Source organism: Notamacropus eugenii, chromosome 3 (genome assembly GCF_028372415.1).
Source record: "Notamacropus eugenii isolate mMacEug1 chromosome 3, mMacEug1.pri_v2, whole genome shotgun sequence".
Classification (NCBI taxonomy): Eukaryota; Metazoa; Chordata; class Mammalia; order Diprotodontia; family Macropodidae; genus Notamacropus; species Notamacropus eugenii.
The window spans coordinates 456,156,962-456,184,877 of record NC_092874.1 but is presented as its reverse complement, the minus strand read 5'-3'; the positions used below and the strand labels follow the sequence as shown (position 1 = coordinate 456,184,877).

General features: G+C 39.8%; 1 protein-coding gene and 1 long non-coding RNA gene across 2 annotated transcripts in view; one reads left to right on the top strand and one right to left on the bottom strand.

Annotated features, from left to right (window-relative positions):
- The window catches only part of SUCLG2 (succinate-CoA ligase GDP-forming subunit beta), a 319,621-nt gene extending 292,532 nt beyond the window's left edge, over positions 1 to 27,089 (bottom strand). Inside the window, exon 1 of the mRNA XM_072598723.1 lies at positions 26,770 to 27,089. Within this exon, the coding sequence (XP_072454824.1) occupies positions 26,770 to 26,856 (87 nt within the window). The 5' untranslated portion in view covers positions 26,857 to 27,089. The remainder of the gene's footprint in view (positions 1 to 26,769) is intronic.
- On the top strand, positions 22,145 to 23,619 carry LOC140497596 (uncharacterized). Its single transcript, XR_011964741.1, has 2 exons — positions 22,145 to 22,365; positions 23,377 to 23,619. It is a non-coding gene; the product is annotated as an uncharacterized lncRNA (long non-coding RNA).
- Positions 27,090 to 27,916: the final 827 nt, after the last annotated feature.

The following is a 27,916-nucleotide window of genomic DNA, read 5'->3' as shown; positions in this document are numbered from 1 at the left end:
GCCCAGAGGTGAGGAACTTGTGGCCTCAAGGCCACATGTGACCCTCTAGGTCCTCAATTACAACTCTACTTCGGCAAAAAGCTGCACTTGAGGACCTAGAGGGTCACGTCACCTCGAGGCCACAGGTTCCCCAACCCTGAGCTAACAAAAGTTTCTTTTACTCCAGGAAACATTCCATGGAAAAGTTATCACCTTCTTTAAAAAGTACACCATGATTATTTAGAGTTCTCAAAGGTGAGATGAGCTTTTCCAACATCACTGTAGAGATCAGAATGAAGACAAGTTTTGCTTTTGTTACAATGGATCATATCCATGTTACAATATTCCAGTCACAGCCCAACTTGGTCCTGATAAGTGTTGACATATATATGTATATATACATACTATCTCTATGTATATACATATATTCTTTTGTAAATGTTTCTATGTAATTATAAATACATTTTATATTGACATATTTTGTTGTTGTTCAGTATTTTTAGTCATATACAACTCTTCATGACCCCATTTAGGGCTTTCTTGGCAAAGTTACTGGAGTAGTTTGCTATTTCCTTCTCCAGCTCATTTTGCAGATGAGTAAACTGAGGCACATGGGGTTATTAGGCCCAGGTCACATAGTCTTAAGTATCTTTGGCCAGATTTAAACTCAGGAAGATGAGTGTTGCTGATTTCAGGTCCAGCACTCTAGCCACTGGGACTCCCAACTGCCCCATATACAGCTACTTAAAATATATATTTTATATAAAACTTCACATATAAATATTTGCAAAAGTCAGAATGATCTAGCAGAAAACCCACTGGACTTGTAGTCAGAGGACTTCAATGCAGATCATGGCTCCTCCATATACTCTGAGAGCCACAAGTTCTGTGACTGTGGACAAGCTGTTTTCTCGGGCCTGTTTACTGTAAAATGTAAGAAATTTACTGAGAATATCAAGGTGCCTCCAAGGTCTAAATCTATGACTTTTTAAATATACTTATGCACTTTATATGCATATATATACATATATAAAAATGAAATACAGTATATAGTATATTTACCATGAGTATATTATGTACATATGTCTATCAGACATATGTACATAACATAGTATATGTAAAGTATATTAGTATAAAAACACATAATGCAATATATTCTGCTATATACCCGTAAATATACCTACATGCATATACATATAATTTTTAAAAAAATATAATACATGCCTTCTCTCCATAGATACACACATATGTACACATGCAGGCATTCCAAAGTCCTTACGGCAATTTCAAGTTTTCTGGCTAAAACGAATGGACATATACGGTACATTCTGCTTTCAGACCGAGCCTGAGATTTCATTCATATAACAAACTCCCAATGAGGAAACTGTCTCTACTGAGGCTACTGAAAACTACTTTGTGACTTAGTCTTGTTGTAGTTGCCTGGGGCACTAAAGAGATCAAGAGAATGTTTTTGAATGACAGAATCAGCATGCATGCAGCAGGGGTGGGATTTGAAGACTGGTCAGCCTAAATCTTGGGGCCAGTTTTCTACACACTGCACCACCCTGATGCTCTATGTATATACTCTATGTGCATTAATATATAGTTAACATATAGTATGTGGGTCTGTATATAGATGCCCACATATACATGTATACACACGTACTCTCTATAGATGCACATGGATATGTGCACATATTTCACACACATGTGCACAGGTGTGCCCTTACTTAATTTCTACTTTAGAGCATGATGAATAAATAAATGCTTAGATTCTAAGATCTAATAAGCAACCCTAAAAAAGTTAAATTCAAATGGTGATGGCTTGAAGCTATCCACTTGTTTAGCTAATCACAAGGTGCCTTTTGCCACAATTTACTAAAGCCCACAGGAAGAGAACAATGGAATATAAGGATATATGGAATTGTTTCCCAACTCGTGTGTTACAAAGTCCTCCATCATATGCCAAAGAAGGCTGGGGATTTTCACTCTCCTTTGCCAATCTCTGATCAAGAGAACAAGTGGAAAATGGATACGGCATACAGAGGATATTTCAGCAAAATACACATGAGATCATTTCTAGCTGAAAGGATGTCAAGGGTTGTCTAGTCCATTGTCTTTCCATTTTATATCTAAGGAAACTAAGACCGAGAGAGCTAAAGCCACTAGCCCATGGTCACCCAGACAACATGTAGCCTTCTTTGGAAAACAGGTCCTGAGAATTCAGTGCTCTTTCCATCTTACCATGTTTCCTATAATTTTTATCATAAAATATTTATTTTAATTACAATGGTCAGAATGTTACAATAAGCATTTTTTTTAACTGGACCAGATGACTTCAAATGTGCCTTCCCACCTTAAATCTCTGCTTCCAGAAACCCAGAGTCACCAAAAGTCTATCAGATTGGGAGCTCCTTGAAGCTGTTTTGTCTTCTCCAGTGCTCAACAAAGTGCCTGGCACATAGTGGGTACTTATTACATGTTGACTAATTAAAATGACTTGCTCAAGGTCACACTGTCCTAAGGGGCATAATTGGGATTCAAACCCACACAATATGACTCCAAAACCAGCCTCTTTCTATTTCACCACATTGTCCTGACTCCACAATAGATGAAGTACTTACTGGTAAAGTGTGTTCATCAAATATTTATTGTATCAATATTCATAAACATCGTAGTACACTGCCATTGTTTTTAGTTTTTAATAGACAAGTCATTTGGTGAGAGGGTAAATCTTTAAAATACAGGAAAAGTCAATGAGTTTTTGCATATTATCCGAAAACAAGCACTAACCAAAATCTATGTGATTAAAATATTCCTGGATTCCTTCACAAATATACCTGATTTGTCCATACCCTATAACCTGTGAAATGAAGCAATCATTACAATTTGGAATTACAGGAAAGAAAGCAAATATTATATAATGACTAGAACAAAAGAGAAAGAGAGAGAGAAAAAGAGTAGAAGGAGGAAGAAGAAGGGGTGGAGGAGGAGGGGGAAGAAGAAGAAGAGGAAGAAGGAGGAAGAAAAGGAAGAAGAAGGAGGAGGAGGAGGAGGAAGAGGAAGAGGAAGAGGAAGAAGAAGAAGAAAGCACAGTACATATCAATTAAGTAACCCAATATCCTAGGAATGGTTGGTGCAGTTGATATATTTACCTGAAATACTAATCTTAAATCTTTATGGGAAGAATTGGAGGGTGGAATTACTTTTTAACAAGCATGTTATGAAGTAGAAAAATGCAACCATTATAAGCCTTTGAAACTTTGTTTTATAGAATCTTATGTATATTATTTTATAAATAAAAATCCATTTCATGTTCATTTATGATGTTGTCAACATATAGGCAATATGGTCATAGAAAGCAATTTTCAGAATTCCAATGTGGATCCTGAAAAATCATAGATCTACATTCTAAATAATTTAACTCAACATTTCTTTATTAAAAATTATTTTATGTTAATTCAGTATATTGTATTTTCAATTATGAATACTCTCCCTCTTCTACCCCTTTCCTGACTCACTGAGAAAGTAAGAAAAATAACACCCATTAAATTATATATATGTATATGTGTGTATGTGTATATACACATACACACATATATGTCTATGTATATATACATGTGCATATAAAGATATACATATACATACAACTACATGCAAAATAAATCCTCATATTTTCCATGTCCCTGTATGTGTTTGCATGTATGTTTACACAAATACGTATGTATATATCCTTGTGTATACACACATATACATTCACATATATGTATAGAGTTTGAGATCTGTTGCTGCTAGACCCCATTCACTACCATTTTTTTCACTGATTTCCTTGATATACTTGACCTTTATTCTTCCAGATGAATTTTGTTTTTATTTTTTTAGCTCTATGGAGGGATCCTTTGATAGTTTGATAGGTATGGCAATGCCGATGGTATAGAATAAGTAAATTAATTTAGTTAGTATTGTCATTTTTGTTATATTGGTTCAACCTACTCATGAGCAATTTCTATTTCTCTAATTATTTGGATCTATCTTATTTGTGTAAAGAGTATTTTGTAACTATGTTCATAGAGTTCCTACGTATGTTTTGTCAGATAGATTCCAAAGTACTTTATATTGTCTACAGTTATTTTCAGTGGAATTTCTTTTTCTATCTCAACCTGGTAGATTTTATTGGTAATAAACAGAAATGTTGACATTTTTTTCTAAGTTTATTTTATATCCTGAAACTCTGCTGAAGTTGTTAATTGTTTCAATTAGTTTTTAATTGACTTCATAGGGTTCTCTAAGTGAAATATCTTGACATCTGCAAAAAAGTGATAATGCTGTTTCCCCTTTGCCTTTGATAAAAGCCTCACTTTTTTTTCTTGTGTTATTGTCATAACTAAAATTCTCAATACTGTTCTGTATTGAATAGTAATGGTGACAATAAACATCCTTGCTTTACCCCTAATCTTAAAGGACAGGCCTCTAGTCCATCTGAATTACAGACAATGCCGTTGGATTTAGATAGATGCTATTTATGCTTTTTAAGGGAAAGTTTCATTTGTCCCTGTGATTTAAAATATTCTTTTAACAATAATGGATTTTCTTTTTTGTCAAAAGGCTTGTTATATCTATTGACAATCATATTTTGTTGTTTTTGTTATTAATATGGTCAACTATCTTTAGATTTTTTTCCTAATATTGTGCTAGGACTTCATTTCTTGTATAAATTCATCCTGGAACAGTGTATAATCTTCCTGATATATTCCTATAGTCTTCCAGTGAATACTTTATTTAAAATTTTTGCAACAATATGCATTGGAATATTGGTTTATAGTTTTCTTTCTCTGTTTTGTCTCTCCCTGTTTTTTTTTTATCAAGACTATATTTGCACCATATGAGAGAAATTTTTATTTTCTATTACATTAATAATCAACTAATAAATTGGGATCCAACTTTTTCTAGTTTTTTTTTTATTTCATCATTCGGGGACCAATCCCTGTAGGCCAGTAAGCCAGTCTTTGAATGGTATGACTGATAGAGGGATTGCCCTAATCCTTGGGGTATAAATTCTTCCATCTTGGACAAGACCCCATGGAACTAGGAGATCTTACTTTTTTTTAGAGTGCAAACAGAATCTAATCTAAGTAAATTCCTGCCCCAACACAATGAACTCATGTCCTTGTACCTCTCCACTGGAGTTTAGTGTAATCCAGCTCATAAAGGAGAAAAACAATCACTTGCTACCTGCCAGCTGGGAATATTCAATCTCTAGAAATCAGGAAACCTGAGTGCCAACCCTGGTTCTGCCACTGAGCAGTAGTGCGGCCTTGTCATCTTGACTCACTATTCCAGACTTAGTTGTCTCTTCTATCTGATTCTTTGATTGGACAAGATGGTCTACAAGGTCCTTTCAAGTTTTAATCTCTAATTCTACGATGTAAAGCAAAGCTCTGCAGGAGGAACAAAGAGGTAAAAACAGATTTATCACTAGCATTAAGACTTCCTGAGTGCCTATTACCTGTGGTGACATGGTTTATATCAATTCAAATTTAAATGAAATTTACTAACGGGATATCCAACAAGCAAAATTCAGACATGTGAATTTTAACAAAGACTATATGAACTACCTCTAATTGGATTTCTGAAGAGGCCTCATTTTGAAACCAACTGAGAGAAAACAGTTATTCTCTAAGTTTCAACGAAAAATTAACAACCACTTGGTTTCACGTTATCCTGCACAGATCTCAGTGGTACATTTTAAAATACCAAAGAACAGTCTGTTTCAGAGAAATTGCAGTGGGGAGTCCTTCAAGTGCTGGGGAATTTTAAGCACTGAGTGGGAAGGCCAATTTATTGGCTAAATGGGTAAAACAAATATTGCTATTCAGAATCTGAGTGAAGCCTGTCACCATGTATTTTTGAGGTTGTATAATCATCCTAACCTATAAAGGTAGCATTCAAGGGAATCAGTGGACAAGAGTGCTGTGCCTAGAGGCAGGAAGACCTGAGTTCAAATTCAGCCTCAGATACTTACTAGCTATGTGATCTCAAACATGTCACTTAGCTTCTTTCTACCTCAGTTTCCTCATCTGTAAAATAGGGATAATAACAGCACCTATCTCCCAGGATTATCATGAGAATTAAATGAAATAAGAGCTGTAAAGTGTTTAGTACAATGTCTAGTACATAACTGATATAGTAAATGTTTATTCCCTTTCCTTTGCCCCAAAGAAGCTGTATGGCTCACTCTCTAGGCGTATAACCATGGACAAGTCCCTTCGCCTTTCTAAGATTCATCTCCCTATTTCCTACTTGTGTGACCTAAGACAAGACACTTCACCTCTCTGGGGTTCAGTTTCCCTCTCTGTAAAATGAATTTGGCTTAAATGGCTTCTAAGGTCCCTTTCATCTGTAGATACCTGCTCTTACTACGCTAGGTATGTTCTACAATCATTTCCAATTCTAAAGCTATGATTGTGTTTGATCTAGCAGCCTACCCACAGCCATGACACAAAAGTTATTTGCTTCTCATTGCAAAGCCAGGACTCATTTCCAAACTTGTAACTTCTAGAATCTAGATCTAACCTAAAGAGTATAAAATCTTTTTTTTTCTCATGGGGACATGCTTTTGATCAAGGGATAGCCTTACAGACAAACCAGCGCCTTAAAGATAGCCTTTAGGAGTGTGGCTAGACATAAGCTGGAGCCAATATACCTTTGAGCTTCAAAAAACCAGGAACTGAGATAAGGAAGCAATGGACAGGGTTTATGGAGACTTGCAAAAACATGTTCACAGTGGACTTTTGGATGAAATGAGAGGAAGAAAAAACAATATCCTTTTATCATTTGAATGACTGAAGTCAATAATTCAGGGCAGTATTTCACTGAAACATAAAATTTTAAAGCTAAAAGGGACTTTAGAGATCATATTCAAGTTTGACCTCCTCATTTAACTGGTTAGTAACCTGAGATAGCTTCTTGTAGTGGAAAAAAATGGCCAATTCTTCAGGACAAATGCTATTGACTATATGACCTTGGGAAGGGAACATCACCTCATTTTACTCATATATGAAAAAAAGCGGGGGGGGACAACATTCTAAGGTCCTTTGGAGCTAAATAGAATCATTGAGCCTGTAAATATTTTGAACAGTTTTCTTAAAGTTTTAATTAAGGAATGTGTTTGGAAACAAACTGGCTGGCCAAAAATGAAAACCAGTCAGACCAAATAAGTTTTAAATGTAATCCTCCTGATTTATTTGGTACCAGTATCTATATTCCTCATCTCTAGACATATGCTATACAGTCCTATATCTTCTTCCCCATGCTTCATGTCATAGATTTTGTGTCTGTAACTGTGTGCACTGGAAACATGACAAAAATCTTCTGTAGCCATCCATTGAAAGACCTTCCCCCTCTCAAGTGCCTTCCAGAGCCTTGGTGTAAAGCCAATTACCACCTGTCAAACTGCAAGACAACCTATTTTGAGATGCTTAATAGAAACCAGAACAGACTCAAGATACAAAAGCCAGACGCATAGGGCATCTTGGCACAGCATAGCAAGATGACGCCAGTGTAAGAGAAATCAGGTCATATGTTTACTAGGAAGAGTGAGGTTTCAGCTCCCCCAAATAGAGTACTTTTGAAGAGAGAGAAAAGTCTTAATCTTTTCCCATTTATCTGTCCCCAAAACAATGCACCTTATTAAGTGAAGCTAATAATCATAATTTTATTGATGCCTTTAATTTTTACATGACGAGCATTTCTAAATATCTCACCCAACCAATTACGCACTGAGACCTCCCCATATACAGAAAAACAGCTAGGCAATCTCAAATGACACACTGACTCCATCTGCCAGCGTATACGGCATTCCATACCCATAGTCACCCACTGCTCTACCAAATGAATTATTTTCCTATATTTTCTCTGGTTGATCATTACAGTTATTCAGCATCAAGTTTCCCTTTAGTGCCCTTTTTATTTATGTCATTCTAGGTCCAATGCATATTTTTCTCCTGATTCTGTTTATTTCACTTTGTATCAGTTCACAAAGGGTGAGAAGAATTGGGCAAGGGGCAGGGGGTAACTTTTGTGAAAACTGCAACTAGACACAGTAAGAACACAAGAACCAAACCAGACACATTTACTGAACACCACATTCAAAGGTAAGAGAGGAGAGAAAAGTACTAGGCTGAATAACATCAGGAGCTGTGTGTAGTAACCATCCCGTCAGAACCAACAACGATACTCCTTTAGTGCCTCCGCTTATTTTTATATAGCCATGTACAGGGCAATTTATCCTATTGCACCCAGAGATGAACTAATAAAAAGAAAACCAAGCCAGCTCAAGAAAGGCCCTCTCCAGGTGGATCACCAAGTCCCTGACCAAACATAGAAACAGCTGGTAATTTTCAACTCACTGCTCCCCCCTCCTCCCACCTTGGCTTCCCTATTTTAATCTCTTCTGGATCTCACAGACTTAAGTAACTCCTAAGGGAAAGAATGAAATCATTGGTTTTCCATGTGTTCAAGAGGAGAAGCGATATCTATATGATTCTTGCAATTACAGTTTTTATCATTTATCCACAGCCATTTTCATTAAAACCAGAAATACAAATTATTCTCTCCATTTACCATAATGCAATTCGGGGGAGCCAAACAAGTCCTGAGTACTTTTAAGTTACTCATTAATCAAATGCAGCAAATGCTGTTGCACAGTATCCTATTAAGCAGGACTTTTTACTACCCCAGACTTCTGCATAACACAGAAGAGTATGGAACTGGTGATCCTTTAGCAATCAAAGGACATAGCAAGATTCCCCAGTGCCTTCTGAGCCATAGACACTTCCGATTAGAGATTCTGACTGGAAAAGGCCATGGAGATCATCTAGGCCTCTTGCGGGCCCTCCCCCCTTTACAGATGAGAAAACTCCATCTCAGAGAGGTCAAAGTCACAGAGGCTGTTAAAATTTGAACTCAGGTCATCTGACTCAAAACTCAGCATTCTTTGGCTCACTATAATTTTAGGGTCAAGAGAATGTTATTGTATTCTAACTCTGTAAACTGGTAATTGATCTAAAAATCGGTGCTAATTTCTACTCTAGCTGCCCACTGGCACTAAGATCCAAGTCAATTTAATTCAACAAACAAGTGCCAAATATGTGCTAAGTGCCAACTATGCCAGCTGTTGAGGACACAATGAAGATATAAAAAAATAACCCCACCCTACCACAAGCTTATTTTCTATTTAGAGGACACAAGATATAAACAGATGAGTGCAGACATGATAACTGGAAGAGGAAGAAAATTATCCAATAGTAAGAGAAGGCTCCCTTTGGTAGTCTGGTGAAGCCATGAACCCCTTTCTCAGAGAAATGTTTTAAAAAGCATGAAACAAAATACATAGGATTGCAAAGAAAAACAATTATATTAAAATCGTTATCTATCTATCTACCTAGCTGTCTAATATCAGACATCAGATTAAGCACTACTGTGCTAATAATAAAGTCTATACAGTGCAACCAAAAGTCTTAGTGCCCTGTTTTACACAAAGCACTTTACATACACGATCTCTTTTAATTTTCACAATTACCTATGAATTGGTACTAGTATTACCATTGGTACCATTTTACAGATGAGCAAGTTGAGGCATAGAAATAGGAAGTAATTTGCCTAAGGTCATCTACCTAGTAAACGTCTGAAGTAGAATTTGAAGTGAGCTGTCCCTGACATAAAATGTAGCCTCGATTCCCTGGATTGGGAGGAATTTGGAGGTATATAAGTTCAAGAGGTAAGCATGGTGGGGAACGAGGTTTATGATATGGAGGCAGAGAGGAAACCAGTTTAGGAACTGAGTGCTAGAATGATGTGAGCATGCCTGAGGCTCCTCATGGAATAGTGGAGTGGGTCAGGGTGCTCTCTGATAAACAACTTCAAGCAGGTTCACTACAGAAGAGATTAGAGGTTCCCATGAGAAAAGCAAACCCACCAAGAATTTTTTCTTTTTTTTCTAATCAACAAGTCGACCAACATGTCAGCAGTTAGTGTAATCTTGACAACCACCAACTACTAGGTTGGTGGAAAGTAGAAACCTTCCCCCAGATCCCCTATTTAAGGAGGTCACATTGGTGGGTCATCTCTTCATTTTCCATCTGGCTGCAATCCCCTGTCCTCCAGACCTTTCCCTCATGGCCCACTCCCCCCAACCCCAGCTTTTCAGCTTCCCTTTGTGTGATGTTCTCCCTTATTACATTGCAAGCTCCTCCAAGGCAAGTTGGGCTGTCTTTTGCCTCTCTTTGCATCCTCACCTTTTAGTACTTTGCCTGGCATACATTAGGCACTTAATAAATGTTACTGACAGAGTGCTGGAGTGCTTTCATTCACCAACAAATGCATTTGCTGAAGACAGTAATTATTTGTAGATTTCCACAGGATCATAGTTCTTAAACTTAAGTTAAAAGAGATGTCTGGAGATTCAATAGCCCAGCACTTTGCAGAGGAGGAACTGAGGTCAAAAGCATTAAAATGACATCCCTAGGGTAACACAGGCAGTAAGCAGAAAAACTGGAATTCAAGCTCAGGTCCTTGGATAGCAAACCCTGCCCTCTGCTGCAATACTGTAGAGCTGAAAGGATTTTTTGAGGTCTCTTCCAACCCCTCCATTTTCTCAAAGCCACAAGAAAAGCAGTGAATTCCCCAAGATCCTGCTTACATTACTGCTCCCCAAACCGATACCTGAGGATGGATGAACTCTCCAGGCACACTCCAAAGACTCTGTGAGTGAACACTAGCCTAGCCAAGCACACACAGACATGCAGGTCAAAGTAACTGCACTTCAAAGTGGGGCTCTCCCAGTCTTTAAATCAGTTTAGAAGAGAGTTTTCCAACAAGTTGGAGAAAGCGACTAAGGAAGCAGGTCACCACAAAGGAAGTGGTCAAGACAGAAGCACAAAACAGCTAAGATAAGAGATGTAAGCCCCTTCTTACCATTGTGGGAACACATGGAGACGCACATACACACACATGCTATTTCAGGGACTGGACACTAGGCCTACAGAATTGGGTCTTGAGAATATAAAGATTTAAAAGACATTAAGTTCAACCCTTTTATTTTGTTTGATATTAAAGATGTGTTTAACTGCATTAAGATAGTGTGTGTATGTGTCCATGTGAATGTATGAGTGAGTGAGTGTGTGTGTGTGTGTGTGTGTGTGTGTGTGTGTGTGTGTGTGTGTGCCCTGAGACTATTAAAGTCAAGTGCTAGGGCTGCTCTGCATTATACCAATAAAATCACTGGCCTGAAAACAGAGGGAAGGAGGAGGAGGGAGATGGATGGAGAGAGGGGAGGAGAGAGAGATTACAGGCATATATCATATACATACATATATAGATACATGCATATAAATATACATACACAAACATATTTGTGCACATATGTGTATGGATACACCTATGTATAATTGGTGTATGTGCTCACATTATGTATAGTTTTCTTCTCCTCCCACCGTCCATCACTAAATAGCTGGGACACTCACAGAAGGCAGAAAGGATATGAATTAGGCTACTTGTGAAGGGATTTTTCATGCCATAGGCTTTCAGTCTTGGCATAAGAAACCCAGGGAGGGGGGCAGTTAGGTGGTGCCCTGGATAGAGCACTGGTCCTGAAGTCAGGAAGGCCTGAGTTCAAATCTGGTCTTAGACACTTATAAGCTGCGTGATCCTGGGTGTCACTTTACCCCAATTACCTCAAAAAAACAAAGCAAAATAAAGAAACCCAGTGAGGTGGAAAATGAAGTTCTATGGATCCAAAAGGTTCACTGCAGAGATCCATTTGGGAAATGATCACATCCCACAAAGGACAGACTTTGCATCTTTCCTGACAGGTAGGCTCCTTTCGACATGGTTCCCTAATGCCCACGCTACCTTCTCACATTATTTAGCACTTCAGTTAAACAAAGTCCTGTCCCACTCCATTATCTCATTCCATGACTCTCATCCCTACCCCCATGAAAGAGACTGGGACTAGGGTCAGGAGGAGAGTTTCCCAATATATAGGAAATACCAGATCAGAAAAGTGCCCTCTCCCAGTTCAGGTCAGCACCTTCTCTGAACTGGAGATCTGCCCAAGGGCACTATGAGGTTCAGTAACTTGCCTAAATTCCTTATCTAAAATTTGTCAGAAGGAAGATTTGATCCCAGATCATTCTGGCTCCGAGAGCTGCTAACTAACTCTCTGCCACACCAAACTATCTTTCATTAAGATAGATAGTCTAGTTATTATACATATTGATTATACTCAGACATTCTATGTTTCAGTTGAATTAATATATAAGTTGTGCTTCCAAATCCAATAAACAAGCATTTATTAAGGACCTCCTGCATCCTGGACACTTTACTGAGTATCCTATCTCCCCCCACCTTGAATGCATGACCTCTTCATCTTCACCACTGAGAACCCCCACTTTCTGTCAAGATTCACTTCAGATGCCACCCCCTTCAATGAACTTTACTAACACCCCCTACCCAGTTCTTAAAGGTCTCTCCCTGCTCAAATCATGTTTTATTTCCTCATCTGTATGATGCAGTGGCTAGTTATGGACTCTGGATAAGAAAGACCTGAATTCTAATCCTGCCTCAGACATTTAAAAGCTGTGTGACCCTGGGCAAAATGCTTGACCCCTTTCCACCTCAAATATCTCATCTGTCAAATGGGGATAAGAACAGAATGCCTCACAGGGTTGTTGTAAGGATTACATGAAATAATATCAGCAAAGCACTTTGCCAACCTGAAAGTACTATGTTATGCTAGCTATTACTACTAGGTCTAGAATGAGAAACGACCTCAAAAATTGAGGTGTATGTATATATACACATATATGCACGTGTGTATACTTATACACATTCATATATATACATTATTCACACACACGTCTGCCAGAAGTGATATAGTCCAAATGTTCATTTTGCAGTTATAGAAATGGAGGTCCAGGGAACTGAGTTATCTAAGGACAAAAGCTTGGTTCTCTTCAGAGTTGAGAATGCAATCCAGGCCCTCTGAGTCCAAAGCCAGCGTTCCTCCCCATACACCATGCTGCCTTGAAAAAGTTCCAAGACAGCTACTTCTTGGGAAATTCCATACCTTTGGGGAACTTGTAGAACGTCTGTTTTATTTCATTAAGCAGTCTGGTTGCTTTGTAGTTAACCTTTTGTCTTTGTACAGTTTTAATTGAGAAAGCATGTCAAAGGTTAAATCAGAAAGTAAAATGTTAATACTGAGTTCCAAACCTTCTGAAAAAAATACAACCCATTGTTGAATTCTGCTGATTTCTAATCAGAATTATAATATGGAGCTGTTTTTCTCTGGGAGTATAAAGTTGAGATTTAGGAATAATCAGCATGTAATCAAGGATTGATTATAAATGAACAATAAAGAACATGGGAGGAAGATTGTTTGGAGGGTTTATAATAAAAAGAACAAGGTACCATGAGGACGGTAGGATGGAAGGATAGAAGGGAGGAGGGCATTGTGCATGATGAAAGGCAGCTCAGCAGGGCCTTACAGAGAAGGTTGTTCTGTGGGCAGCAGGAGGTAGGGGTGGGTACACACTCCTGGCATACATGGGAAAAGAATGGCAAGCCCCTATTGTCTTTTATAAATTCAGAGTTCTGAGCAAGACCCGTAGAAGCACTTCTACAACAGGGACCAAGTCATATTTATCTTGGGGACTAGTGTAGGAGTGTGTGTGTGTGTGTGTGTGTGTGTGTGTGTGTGTGTGTGTGTGTGTGTGTGTGCGCGTGCACGCGCACACATGCACATGTCTGTGTGTTTTATAAGACATAAGATTTTAGTGGTATAGAGACTGCCAGAGGAAGAAACTCCTACCATTGATGTAAACTGGCATCTGCTGTACAACTTATCAGGTCACAGGTTTGTCTGGGGGCAGGAAAGAGTAATCAAGAAACCCAAAGTCACACAAGCAGAAGTTCTCAGAAAGAATTTGAATCCAGGTCTACTCACCACATTGGTATGGGGAGAGAGAGAGGAAGAGAGGGAGAGAGAGAGAGAGAGAGAGAGAGAGAGAGAGAGAGAGAGAGAGAGAGAGAGAGAGAGAGATAGAAAGAGAGAGAGAGAGAGGGAGGAAAGGAGGGAGAGAGAGAGAGAGAGCAAGACAGACAGACACAAATAAATAGAGACAGACAGACAGAGACAGACAGAAACAGACAGAGAGACAGACTGACACAGAGACAGAGACACAGAGAAAGGGAGGGATGGAGGGAGGAAGGAAAGAAGGGAAAGAGAAAAAGAGGAGAAATAGGGAGAGAAGAAAGGAAGAAAGAAAGAGAAAGAAGGAAAGAAGGAAGGAAGGAAGGAAGGAAGGAAGGAAGGAAGGAAGGAAGGAAGGAAGGAAGGAAGGAAGGAAGGAAAGAGAAAGAAAGAAAGAAAGAAAGAAAGAAAGAAAGAAAGAAAGAAAGAAAGAAAGAAAGAAAGAAAGAAAGAAAGAAAGAAAGGAAGGAAGGAAGTAGGAAAGTTTCCTGGGACACTAAGTGGTTAATGATTTGCCCAGGATCACACGGTCAGTGGGGTGTACTGAGGGTAGGGGTGGGATTTTGAACCCAGGTCTTTCTGGTTCCAAAGCCAGCTCACTATCCACTTTGTACGGAAAAGCAATAAAAGGAACAGCCAAACAAGGCATCCTTGGGGATACCTTCAGACCAAACACATAAAAAATAACAGTGAAATGCTGTTTAGTACTTAGAATCCTGTATAGCTTCTTTCAAGGCTCAGCTCATGTGCCATCTCCTACAAGAAGACTAAACTGATCCCCCACTTCACCCAACAGTTAAGTGTTCTCTCATTCCACAAATGTCTCTGAGTATGCTTCTCCTGTTGTGTCCCTCCCATACCCAATAGAATGTAAGTTCTTTGGGATCAAGTGTCATGTTTTGTTTTGTCCCCTTTCCCCCAATGCTTAGTACAGTACTTTGCATACAGCTGGAATTTAATAAATACTGGTTATATTGCACACATAAGTAACAGCTATTTTTTTAAAGAGAAAAGACATTCCCTTAAATATATACCTCCAAATATTAGTTTAAATAATAAAGCTTAATAAATTATTAATCAACACAAAATTAATTCTAGAATGGTTAAGAAACACCCTAAAATTCTAATCCAAGAAGCAGTATTCACAAAGTGGCTGTTAAATGTACTGTATATTTTTAGCGATAAGGGAATATAATTTCTTTCAAAATTTTAGATCTGATGCCAAGTTTCATTCTATTTATAAAAAAATAGCCTAATGCTACATTTTCTTTCAGGGAGGGAAGCTACATTTATTATTTATTTTAAAGGTACAAATACAATTTTAAAGTTTATTTCTTTTTTCAGTTCATTAGATTTATCCATTTTAATGATTTTCAAATCAGAATATCTCTGTGTGAATGCTCCATAAAGAAGTGCTCACCACTAATAGCTTCCTTCCTGAAGTGAAAGCAATTTAAGGATTTCATTTTTTAAAGATTGTTCTGAGTTGCTTATTAGTTACTATTTTGTTAAGATGAGTCTTGCACTCCCTTTTCCAATGTGGGTGGGTGACCTGAATAAACCTTTCAAAATCCAGAAACCTAACAGCATCTGTGGCATCCCAATCAGAAGGCATTGGTTTCACTAAGGAAATGGACATATAAGCTTGCCTGTGATACATAGAAAAGCCCTGACAATACCTAGGGAAAGCCAGTCTGCAGATCCAGGAGTGTTGGCAGTGGAGAAGAGTTACCAAGGGGCTTCTTTTCAGGACTTTTATTCTGGTAACTACTTCTGAAGATGGCCATCCCATGGAACTTGTCCCTCCTCCCTTTCTCACCTCTCAAATTCACATATAATCTTCTTATTTCCTCTAAGCCTCAATCTCTCCTAGCTACTTTCCTCAAAGTAGTAGGGCTAGCTTCTTGGGGTGGGAGAAACACAAAGAGACAATTTTGAGGAATAAAGGCTTTGGACCCCTCCCCATTCAATCTAAAAACCAACTGGCATTTGTAAGTGCCTATTATGTGTCAAGAATGGTGCTAGGTGCTAGGGAAACAAAGACAAAGAATCACACAGCCCTGGCTTCAAGAATCTCCCTTTGGAATGAGTATCAAGGGAAACCGAAGGTGTGCCAATGGCCATCAACACAATGAATGTGAAAGGGATAACTGCAATCTGTATCATCTGATAGGAGAGAGGTAGAGAGGGAAGCCATAAGTTATTGGAAGGGGTCTGGAAAGTGAGGGGGCCTCGATTGTGTGACTTGAAGCTGCTCAGAATACTCAAAGGTGGCCAGGAATGGGTCATTGCCAAGCTAGTGTGTGAATGCTGGACAAATCCAGTGCTCCCCGGATCTTTCACATTGGAGGTTACTTATTAACAGTGCTGCTGAATTAACCATGACTAAAGGCAAAGAGAGTACCCTGTTTGGGCAGAGGACAGTAGCTTCTGAAATGAAGGGAGAGGGAAGAAAAGGATGGCACGGGGTTCCAAATCAAAGAGAAGAAGGCATAAAAAGCATTTAGGGTTAGGGTGATGATGGACTGGGGCAGGGGTGGCATGTTAATGTGAAGAATGGAGAAACAGACTTTTGTGCCCAGTAAAAGCATCCTAGTCAGAGGCTACTCAGTTATATGGCATAGGGTACGATGGATCAAAGAAATAAATCAGTCAGGTGGAGCAATGGGTACAGGACCTCACTTGGTGTCAGGAAAAGAGTTCAAATCTTTTCTCAGACACCATCACTTAATGTTCACAGCCTCAGTTTGTTTATCCATAAAACAAGGCTCATGGAATCACCTACCTTAGTCTGTTATTGTGAGGATCAAATGAGGTAATGTGTCAAGGATTTTACAAACCCTAAGGGAGCTTTATCATCATCATCATCTTCATCATCATCATGATCAATGGAGAAGCATTTCTATTTCATCAGGTGATAGTATTAACTTCTCTAAAGCCCTACTCCAAAGCCTTATGATGGCATGAAAGGAATCCTGGGTTCTGAAAGGCTTTGTCAGTGGAGGACAAGTACTGGCAGGTCCTAGCAAGGGAGGAATTTACAGTTTTATGAGCATGAACACTCTGATGCCAGTTATCCGCCACTCAGTGACTTGGTAGATAGACCCTATTATCTCCAGGATGAAATAGAAATTATTCTGTTTGGCTTTTAATAACCTGGCATCTTCCTATCTTTCCAGTCATTTTACATTTTACTGCTCTCCTCATACTCCATGACTGAATGACATGAGCCTTCTTGGTGTTCCTGGCCCCGGGTATCCCACCCCCTACTCCATGCCTTTTCATGGCTGCCCCTCATGCCCAAAACACTCTGTCTCTTTGCCTCTGGCTTCCCTGCTTTCCTTCAAGTCTCAGCTCAAAGCCAAACTTCTGGAGGAAGTCTTTTGCAATCCTTCTCAAGGCTATTTCCTTCCTTCTGCTATTACCTCCAATTTGCCCCATCTGTTGGCCCTTCTCCTGTGTCCTCTAGCTCTTAACAATATACCTGGCACATACTGAGCACTTAATAAACGCTTGCTGAGTCTGAGATTTGCTGCGGTTAAGCAATTCATTACCCAGTAGCCAACCTAAAGAGGAACTTCTCTGAATTTTGCTAAACTATTCCCCAGCCAAGCTGATTGCTAGGATCTATAAGAAATTTCATTCTGATGCCATAGGCTTCAAGACTCCAGCACTTTGAAAAATCATCTCATATATTTTAGGAAAAAGAAAAAAAAATTCAGTTTTACGAAACAAACAAAAAAAAGAAATCTGACCTTGTAAATGACCTAAGCATTCACGACAATTTATTAAATAATGCCCATTAGTGGGTCTATTAGTGTTATTCCTTGGAGGGGGCAAAAGTTGATACTTTCTCAGCAAGCTCATAGAAGCATAAAGAACATTTTTTTCTCAAATACCATAGAACCGGTTTGTTCATGATTATCTTTCAAAGTTCATGCTGAAAAGAAGAAATTCTGCATTTTCAGCACCATGACATCGCAATGGTTTCAGTTGGCCTCCAGTGTTTGCCATTTGGTTCTCTTTGTTGCTATAACCTTAGGTTCCTTCTCCAAGTATCATTGAGAAATGAGCTATTATCTTTACTTCTTAGATACATAGTAACTTCTGAGATATTGACATCCACTGTGTATATCAGCAAAAAGACAATGAAATTTGTGAAGAAATTCAGTATAAATTTTCAGTATTCTATGAGTGGAATTGTGGCATCCCAATAAGAAGGCTTTAGTTTCACTAGGGAAATGGACATGTAAGACATGTATACATAACATATTTCAGAGCAACTGGAATCTAGCACCCAGTCAGGACATAGACAACAGACCAAAGAATAAAACACAGAGGGTTGAGATTATTGAGATTCCTACCAAATCTTAGAAATATTTTATTTCTTTAACAGCTGAATCTCAAAGAGGATGTTTCTTTACCCATGAAGATCATGAATATTGCCCTAGATGATCATGACCAACTTTTCATCACAGGCAAAGAGATGATAGAGTAATGGTGGAAAGAAGACTATATTATGGTATCAGAGGTTTTTTTGTTTGTTTATTTTTCTGCTACTGCTATCTGTGTGATGGTCAAGTTATTTACCCTTCTCTGAAAAAAAAAATAGGATCAGACTAGAGCACAGGTTTTTAAACCTGAGGTCTAAGAATCCATAAATAGATTTCAAGAGTATCTGTGAATTTGTATGGGGAAAAATGCATCTTTATTTCAGTATAATCTGTTTCCTTTGTAATCCTATATATTTTATGTTACGTATTTTAAAAACATCATTCTGAGAAGGGGTGCATGGGCTTTACTCAACTGTCAAATGGGGTGCAGGACATGCAAACTGGATTAAAATTCTAGGATGATCTGATCTCTCATAGTCCCTTTCATCTATGTCCCTAAACCAAGCCATATAACACAGTAACTGAAATAATAACAAAATAACAATAACAAAAACAATAATGAAAAAATTAGCATTTTGCCATTATACTAACCACCTATTACTAAATTAGGATCGAGGCTTGCCTCCTTTTATTTTCTCATTTGGGGCTCAGACCCTGTAGAAGGTCAATCAGTCTCTGAAAGGCATGACTGATTGATGGGATCGCTCTAACCCTGGTGGAACATGCTCTTTGATTTTGTGTAGGACCCAACTAGAAGACCTTACTTTTGTTTAGAGTGTAAACAGAATCCAGTCTGGGTAAATTCCTGCCCAAGAAATGAATACCTATCCTTCTAATTCCCCATTTGATTTTAGGGTGATGCAGCTCACGAAAGAGAAAATCAACCAAAGTGAATCAAGATGGATTCCCTTGGCCAGATTACTGGCGGTCACAATCAAGCCACATTCTCAGTCGGAGGAGCCAAAGACTTCTAACCCATTTTCTCATTAAATTTCCACCAATTAGGGTTGATTTTCACTTGTCAGGGGCCTCCCCTTTTCCAAAAAGTATATTAAAGCTTTCAGCCTCTCCTTGGTTTTGTCTTTAGTTTCCTGAGAGAAAACTACAACCATCAATTTATTGATTATTTGCTAGCTTGGGGTAGGGAACCTGCAGCCTCAGCCACATGTGGCTTTCTAGGTCTTTGGGTATGGCCTTTTGACTGAGTCCAAGTTTTACATAACAATTTCTTTTATTAAGGGGATTTGTTCTGTGAAATTTGGATTTAGTCAAAGGGCCACATTTGAGGACCTAGAAGACCATATGTGGCCTCAAGGCTACAAGTTCTCCACCCCAGGGTTAGCCCAATTAATAAACTGATCACCAGTTACCCAGAAGCTCTGTCTTTTGGGGTTTCTCCTTCATCACGTAATAAAGCATTTATATAGCATTTTAGGTTTGCAAAGCCCCTTACATATGTTATATAATTTGCTCTTCACAACAATTCTGGGAGGTAGATACAACTAGATGATGAAGAAGCAGTAGGCCTGGAGTCAGAAGGAATCGAGTTCAAATCCTGCTTGACATTTACTAGCTGCGCGATGCTGGGCAAGTCACTTAACCAAGGTCGGCTTCAGTATCATCAACTATAAAAATGGAGATGTTAGTATCTCCTTCACAGGATTGTTGTGAGGATTAAATAAGACAATATTTGTAAAGTGCTCAGTACAATGCTTGGTACACAGAAGGTACTTCAAAAAATGTCTGTTTCCTCACCTTTATTCTTCTCATTTTACAGATGAGAAAACTGAGACTAAGAGAGATAAAGTGACTTGCTCAGGGTCACTAACAAAGTATGTGTCAGAAACAGAATTCAAACTCAGGTCTTCTGGACTCCAGGCCTATACTCTTTCCAATGTGCCATGTAGCTGCTACACATAATTATTCAATGAACCTGATGAATGTGGACAGTAAACCAGGATTGTCCATGTTTTCTTTCAATAGCCAGTTACACAGGACTTAGGTATAGGGAATTAAAACCATTTTGCAAACCTTAAGCACTATTTAATTAGGAGTTGCCAAGATTACAGATTCAGTATTGGAATCATGGAACTTAAGAGCCGGAAGGGAAGTCCAAGGTAGAAGAATCATAAAATGAAATATTTAGAAGCAAGAAACCTTGACTCCATCAATCATCAACAAGAATTTGATGAATACATGCTATGTGCCAGGCACTGTGCTAAGGCCTAGTGATACAAAGAAAGGCAAAAGTCATGGTCCCTGCCTTTAAGGAGTTCACATTCCAATGCATGCTACATGTAGATAACTATGCACATACAAGAGACAAAATAAAGATAGAGGTGAAGGTAGAAATAGACAGAGACTGAGACAGAGTCAGAGACAGACAGACACAGAGAGAGACAGAGACAGAGACAGAGACAGAGAGGGCTGGATGGCCCACTAGATAGAGTGGTGGGTCTAAAGTCCAGAAGACCTGAGGGCAGATTTGAAATCGGGTCTTCTAGACTCCAGGCTCACTACTCCATCTGCCTCAATTTCCTCATCTGTAAAATGGGGATAATAAGCCTACCTGCCCCACAGGATTGCTGTGGGCATCAAATGAGATAATAATTGTAAGGCCTTAGCACAGTGCCTGCCATGTAATAGTCATTACATAAATGTCAGTTGGTATTACTATTAGAGATAGAAAGAGAAAGAGGTAGATACATCAGACAGAGAGATAATTGCCAGAGATAGAGATGATGTAGGTCAGTTGGTGTATATAGAGATAGAGATATGTATACATGTATATGTGTGTATATATGTATGCATATGTATGTATACATGTATATATATGTTAATAAAATGATATTAATAAAATGAACCTCGCTTTGATATCCTTTTGGGAAATAATTTCAGGGGGTCAATCAGTCAACAAAAATTTATTAAGTACCCACTATATACCAAGAACTGTGCTGCACATGAAGGATCCCATGAAGGATCCCATGAAGGATCCTTGAAGGAATACAATCCAACCTCATTCTACAAATGCAGGAACTGAGACCTAGAGAGTCAGGGTAACTTGGACAGTCATACATACAGTTGATAAATCATTGCATCCAACCCACCACCCCCATGTGACTGAAAATACCTTCCATAATACCCTTGCAGACACGCTCATCGCTGCCTGAAACCCTCCAGTGATTAAGAATTTACTAGCTACAAGGGTAATTTCAATTATTAGGAATTTTTTTTTCAATTAAATGAAAATCTGCCTTTCTCTTAATTCTATAATCATATACTCAGCATGCACTTTATTAAATACCTACTACATGCAAAATACAGGGAGTTTGTGTGACTGAGGTAGATACAAAGACAGAAGACACAGGTGTTCTCTGCCCTCCCTACCCCTCCATCCAGGAGCTCCCAATGAGAGAATATCACATCAGGTCTCAGACACAAAAGGTCAACAGTTTTCCTCCTAAATCATGGCCGATGAATCGCCTGCTCAAATAGCTGAAATTGCTGTTACACTTCATTTAAAAAGGGGAAAAAGTATTTATTCATCTGGGCAAGAAACCTGTGAAGAGGCTGCAACATTACAATGCAGTTTGTGTAACCTCATTTAGCTGATAAGAACTCGCACATAACCTTTGGTCCTTCAATACTATAAGGCAAGCATCCATCCTCCCTCTCCTCCTCCCCCTCCTCTAAAAGAGGGTGAAAATTAAGGGAGAGTCAGCAGTTTGAAAGTCGACAACATCAAGGGGCAAAGGTTTAACCTGTTGTCTTTTATATATTTATTTTTCTCACTATCGTTTCATGAATCTTTACTGAATAAAGAACTGGACACATTACAGAATACAAAATGCCACTGTACGTATGTAGCAAGAGAAGGCCTGCATTCTACTGGATTGGGCCCATGTGGAAGACTTATGGAAGGCCTTAGAGAAGATGAAGATGGAAAGAAAAGCAGAGCAGGTACTGCAAATGCATTGTTAAGGGGTGGGGGTTACCCACACTGATGATACTGACACATCCAAAAGTATTTAACATATATACAATACATTGTAGAAATGAAGGGGCTCCACACTTTACAAAGTAGAAAATTAGTGCCATGTCTTACTCTTATGCTTTGAAAAGATGGTTATTCCTGTGTTGGCCATGATCTTCCTCTCACCTCAGTCTCTTGGAATTCCCCTCTACTGTCCCAGTTCAACTCAAATCCCAGTTGGCAACTCAACAAACAAAGGGTTTACTGTGTGCCAGGCCCTGTGTATCTCCAGCACAAATCCTTTGTACCAGTTGTTAGCCCTGTCTCCTCCCAAATATTTTGTATTTACTCATGTTGGTATATACTGTGTGGGTAGAATGTATGAGGACAGGGCTAGGTTCCATATTTATAATTGTATCCTTTTCTCCCTATTACAGTGCCAGGATCCTAGGAAGCCCTAGTTAAGTCTTTACTGAATTGAATTTAATGAGACATAGGATAGAAAAAATGAATGAGCAACCAGACTGGGTTTAAAAATATTGCTAATGAATGTAGAGTACAGTTAGCCAACTCATTGCCAACTCAAGCATACGATAGGATTCTAACTCCAGAAAATAGTCCTCTTAACCTAGTTCTCCCCAGGGAGTCACTTATTTGGTGTGGGAGACAATGGGTGTAGGACAGCACTGAATGGGCCTTCTGGTAACCTTTCTCAGGATAGAAGTTAGCTGTTCTGCTGGGAGCAAACGACTACATTGTGATGTAGGGATAGTAGGAGTATTCTGATTTACAGAAAGCCATCAGAAGCAGAGGTTGAAGGGATTCCATTCATTCAGCCTAGAGAAGAGGACTGTGGGAAATCAAGTATCAGAGAGATAGCTTAAAGTAGAACAGACCACCCTAAAGTAGGAATGAATGGATTCCCCTTCATCTGGTCTTCAAGCAAAGTCTGTAGGACTGACTACTCTTTGTAGATGCTGAAACAAATTCATGTTCAGTTATTAGGTGCACTAAACAACCTCCAGTTGGAGTCCCTCCAGACTCAGATTCTGTGAAGGAATCATAAAGCACTGAAGAAAGAAGAGAAAGGAAGATGGTGTTAAACAAGATTTACAGAGTACTATACCAGAAATGGGAGATTTGGGTTCAGATTTGACCTTATTACTCCTGTGACTTTGGGCAAATCACTTCTCTGGTCTCAGTTCCTATTTTCACTGAAATAAAGGGTTTGGATAAAAGGACCAGTAAGGCCTCTTCAAGCCTAAAATTTATGATCCCAGAATGTTTATAAAGAATTTGCTAAAAATAAAAGTTGTGAAAGAATACAGTTTGTTGGGAAATCCTTTCCCACAGAAAGCTTTAAGATAAGGCTAGTCAAGAGTTGTCATGCCAGTAGAAAGATGAGATTCAGATTGTCCCATGAGGCACATCCCTGCCCTACAATAGTAATGATAGCTACCACCAAGAGGTTAGAAACTCTGGCAAGTCTTACAGTCAGTATGTCTCAGAGGTGAGACTTGAACCTAGTTCAGTTATTCCAGTAACTAACTCTACTTACACCCCTTTGCCCTACTACAAAGAAATATTTTGCCTTCCTTTCCCACACTTAATTGTGTCCCTTATTTCCACATTTTAGCAATACTGGGGATAAAAGGACAATCTAGCAAGAGCTGGGACTACTCAGACGCTGGAGCAGAGACAAACAGATTCCTTGAGCATGCTCAATCACAATACTGCTTCTCTTCTCCTTTTCATAGTTAAACTTTGTGGATGCCTCCATGGATACCTCCATTTTCTTTCCTCTCATGCTCTTCTTAGATCCCTGCAGTCTAGCTTTTGACCCCATTGTTTAACTGAAACTCCTCTTTCCAAAGTTACTGAGTTTTTTTAATTGACAAGTTGAGTGGCCTTTTCTCAGTCCTCATTCTCCTGACATCTCTTCAGTTTCTGACATCGTGGCTCCCCCTTTTCTTGACACTCAATTCCTGGCAGATTTTCATGACACTGTTCTCTCCTAGTTCCTCTGCTACCTCTATGGCCACTTTGTCTCATTTTCTTTTTTCTGGCTCTTCATTCAGATCATTTCTCACCTGGCTGCACTACTCTGGGACTTCTCTAAATGTCTCAAAGAGTTCATTATTGGGAAAACCTCATCATTCTGCAAGATCCCCTCTGCTTTGGTTTTCTACTTCATCATCACCTGCTATCCCTCTGATTGAAGGTTGGAGCTGTGAACTTCCACCTGCCATTTAAGGCTGGAGCTCAGCTCAGAGATCTCATTTCTCACCTGGTCTCACTAACTGTGGGCTTCTCTGATTTCTCCACTTCATCACTTTGATTTTTCCCTCTTTATTTTTCACATTTTTACCAACAGGGCTTAGAACAGTACCTATGCATACATGGTAGGTACATAATAAATGTTTATTGATTGGGATCACAGGACCCAGTCATGGGTCCTTTTCTTTTATATTGTGTTTGGAATATAGGTGCAGCCTCAGACAGTTCCTCACTGTGTGACACTGGGCAAGTCACTTAACCCTGTTTGCCTCAGTTTCCTCATCTGTAAAAATAAGTTAGAGAAGGAAATGGCAAACTATTCTAGCATCTTTGCCAAGAAAAGTCAGATACAACTGAAAAATGACTGAATGGCAAGGTGCTTAATAAATGCTTATTGACTGATATATTAAATAACTACTCTTTTAAGTGAATTTGTGCAACATGCTTTCCATTCAGAATTCTTCTTATCTTTCTTTCCAACTTTCCTTCTAGGTCTATAGGGTAACAATCAATCATCCTGATGGACATAAACCAGAGTAATGAGATGGAGAGACAGTGGATCAATCTTGTTTAACTACAGTAGAATCCTCTTGTTCCCAACATTAAACTTTACCCAACTTTGGCTGAAAATAACTCTCCACAATTCAATTCAAAAGAACAAAGCTTTATTGAGGAATTCCTAAATTCAAGTACGAGTTAGGTTACATACTGAAAACAAAAAAGGGACCCCTGCTCTCATGGAGCTTACAATCCCATAAGCAAGTACACCAATAGCTTTGCACGTTTCTTGTACCCCACCTTTCCAGAATATTCACATGCCTTGGCTTTCCTTTCTATTATCACCCACTCAAATCTATTTTAACCATTAGAAATGCAGTTGTTAATTTTTGTAAAGATTAAATAATGAATAGGATTTGATCACCTGAAGGCATTTTTCTTACTTTATTACAATAGTTACCAGCAATTTTAATTAGATGAGAAGCTCCATCCTTTTTATGCATCCCACTTTACTGTCATACCTTATAGTAATAAGTATTATCACTTTTTCAATTTACATTTATTAAAAAAAAAAACAGAAAAGAAGCAGCAAGGGGGGAGGGTGCTTGCAGATGTCATAATTAGCTAAAACTAAAAGCACCTCAAAAATCATTAGCAGTTACTTTTTAATTTTCTTAAAAACCATAATGTGCATATCCTGGTTAAAATTGCATGAGTACTAATTCTGCCCTCCTTAATTAGCAATGAGAGACTGGACAAGGACATTTCTCTGATCGTTTGAGTCACCCACTGTCCTGCGTTTAAAATAACGAGGAAGAAAAAAAAAAACCTTCCTTTTCTTCCCTCCTTCATCGACCAATAAGTGAACTCTGAAATGCCAACCTTTCCTGCTTGCCCCACAAGATTCTAAAGTCTGTAAACTAAGTGGCTGTGGAAAGTGAAACTAAGAGCACGTCAGACCCGGAGAGGCTCTGCGCCTCCGCTGCGGGCTTCTCGGAACTTCCTGGATCCCCCCAATCAGGGAAGTTGAGGCAGTAACGGGGACCCAGGACTGAAGCCCCAAGGAGTCAGGACTGGAAGCCCATCCTTTTCCCCGCCGTGACCAGAGCATCTTTCCTTAGGCTCATCGATTCAGAGCCTTCGGGGAGTTCTCAACCCGTCCAGTCGAACCCCCTCATTTACAGGGAAGAAAGTGACTCCAGGAGGGAGTAGGGGACAGCCCCAGGTTACAGGGAAAGTGAGTGAGAAAGCCAGCGTGGGAACCAGTCCCGAGACCACCTGCCCTTCCTCCACCGCTTTGCCCCCGGTGCCTCCTGCAGCGGACTTAAGGACACGTGTCTGCCAAGTCCCGCCAGCCTGGGTGGCAGCAGGTCCCTCCCGGGCCAGCCCAAGTGCGGATCTGACCTTGGGCGCCCAGGCGTGGGGATGGGCTGAACGGGGTGCTGCGTGCACCCCACGGCAGCCAGAGGAGGGGCAGAAAGGAGGGGTGCAACGAAGCGGGAGCCGAGGGGCAGAGGAGCCGGGGAGGGGGGCAGGGGCAGCCCCCCAGGAGGGAGGCAGGAGGATCGGGGGCCGCGCGGGGAGGCCCGGCCCGGCCCGGCCCGATCCCCACTCACCTGGGACTGGCCCAAGGGGAGGCACGGTCGGAGCGCCCACGCTGCCCGCAGAAATTTCCCGGCCTGAGCTGCCATGGGGGACGCCATCTTAGACAGGAAAGTAGGCGGAGGGCCACTGGACTAGGGCTGGTCCCCTGGGGCCGGAGGAGGCAGGGGGGAGGAGAAAGAGGAGGAGGAGGGGGAGGAGGGAAGAGAGGGAGGAGGAGGGAAGAGGGAAGAGGGGGAGGAGGGGAAAAGAGGGGAAGGGAGAGCAAAAGGGGGAAAGGAGGAGGGAAAAGAGGGAGAGGGAGAAGGGAAAGGAGAAATAAGAGGAGGAAATGGGGGAAGGGAGAGGGGAGAGGGGAAAGGGGGAGGAGGAAAAGGGAAAGTCCTTCATGTAGGATTGGTAGCACCCTTCAAGACACAGCTCAGGCACCCCGAGATGTGGCCTTCCTTGATCTCCACTAATATCAGTACTTTGTTTCTCTTGAAATTACTTTATATTACTTTGTATATTTTTCTTGGTTCTTGTATCCATTCTGGAGAAAAGAAATTCTTTGATGTCTTGAAGGATTTCCTTTGTCTTTAAATCCCTAACACAGAGCATGGCCAATGATGGGTCTTAATAAAATGAACAATGCCCTATTTGTTTCCAAGGAATGAATAATTGATTGGATGAGTGAATGAATGAATGTCTAGGATGCTCTTAGCTCACTGTTTCATCCAGGCTGCTCTTTCATCCCTACCTCAAGATTCTAGGGGTACTCAGAGGGACTGGGCTCTCTTTTCTCTAGCCCTATTGGTTCTAACACTCATTCTATGTGTTAAACTCCATTGTAAAACACCAGTGAAGAGTACTCCAGCTGTACTTCACCAAGTATTATCAATTAGCTTTTAAAATGGAGTATTTGCTTGAAAGCTATAGCAAGAAGGGATGTGCAAATATTTCCCTTCTCCCCCATACTTTTAGGGCATGTTCCTCTCTATACCTTCTTGGTCTCTAGGGAAAGGAGGCTCAGATTTAGCATAGTGTCTACATATCATGGATCACACCAAGTTTATGTCCAAATTCAGCATAACCACCTGTGGATGAAGCTTAACTTCAGCGACCGGCTGTGCTGAGTCCCTAAGGTCCCTGCTCCAGAGGGCATTGATTCTGGGCTGACTA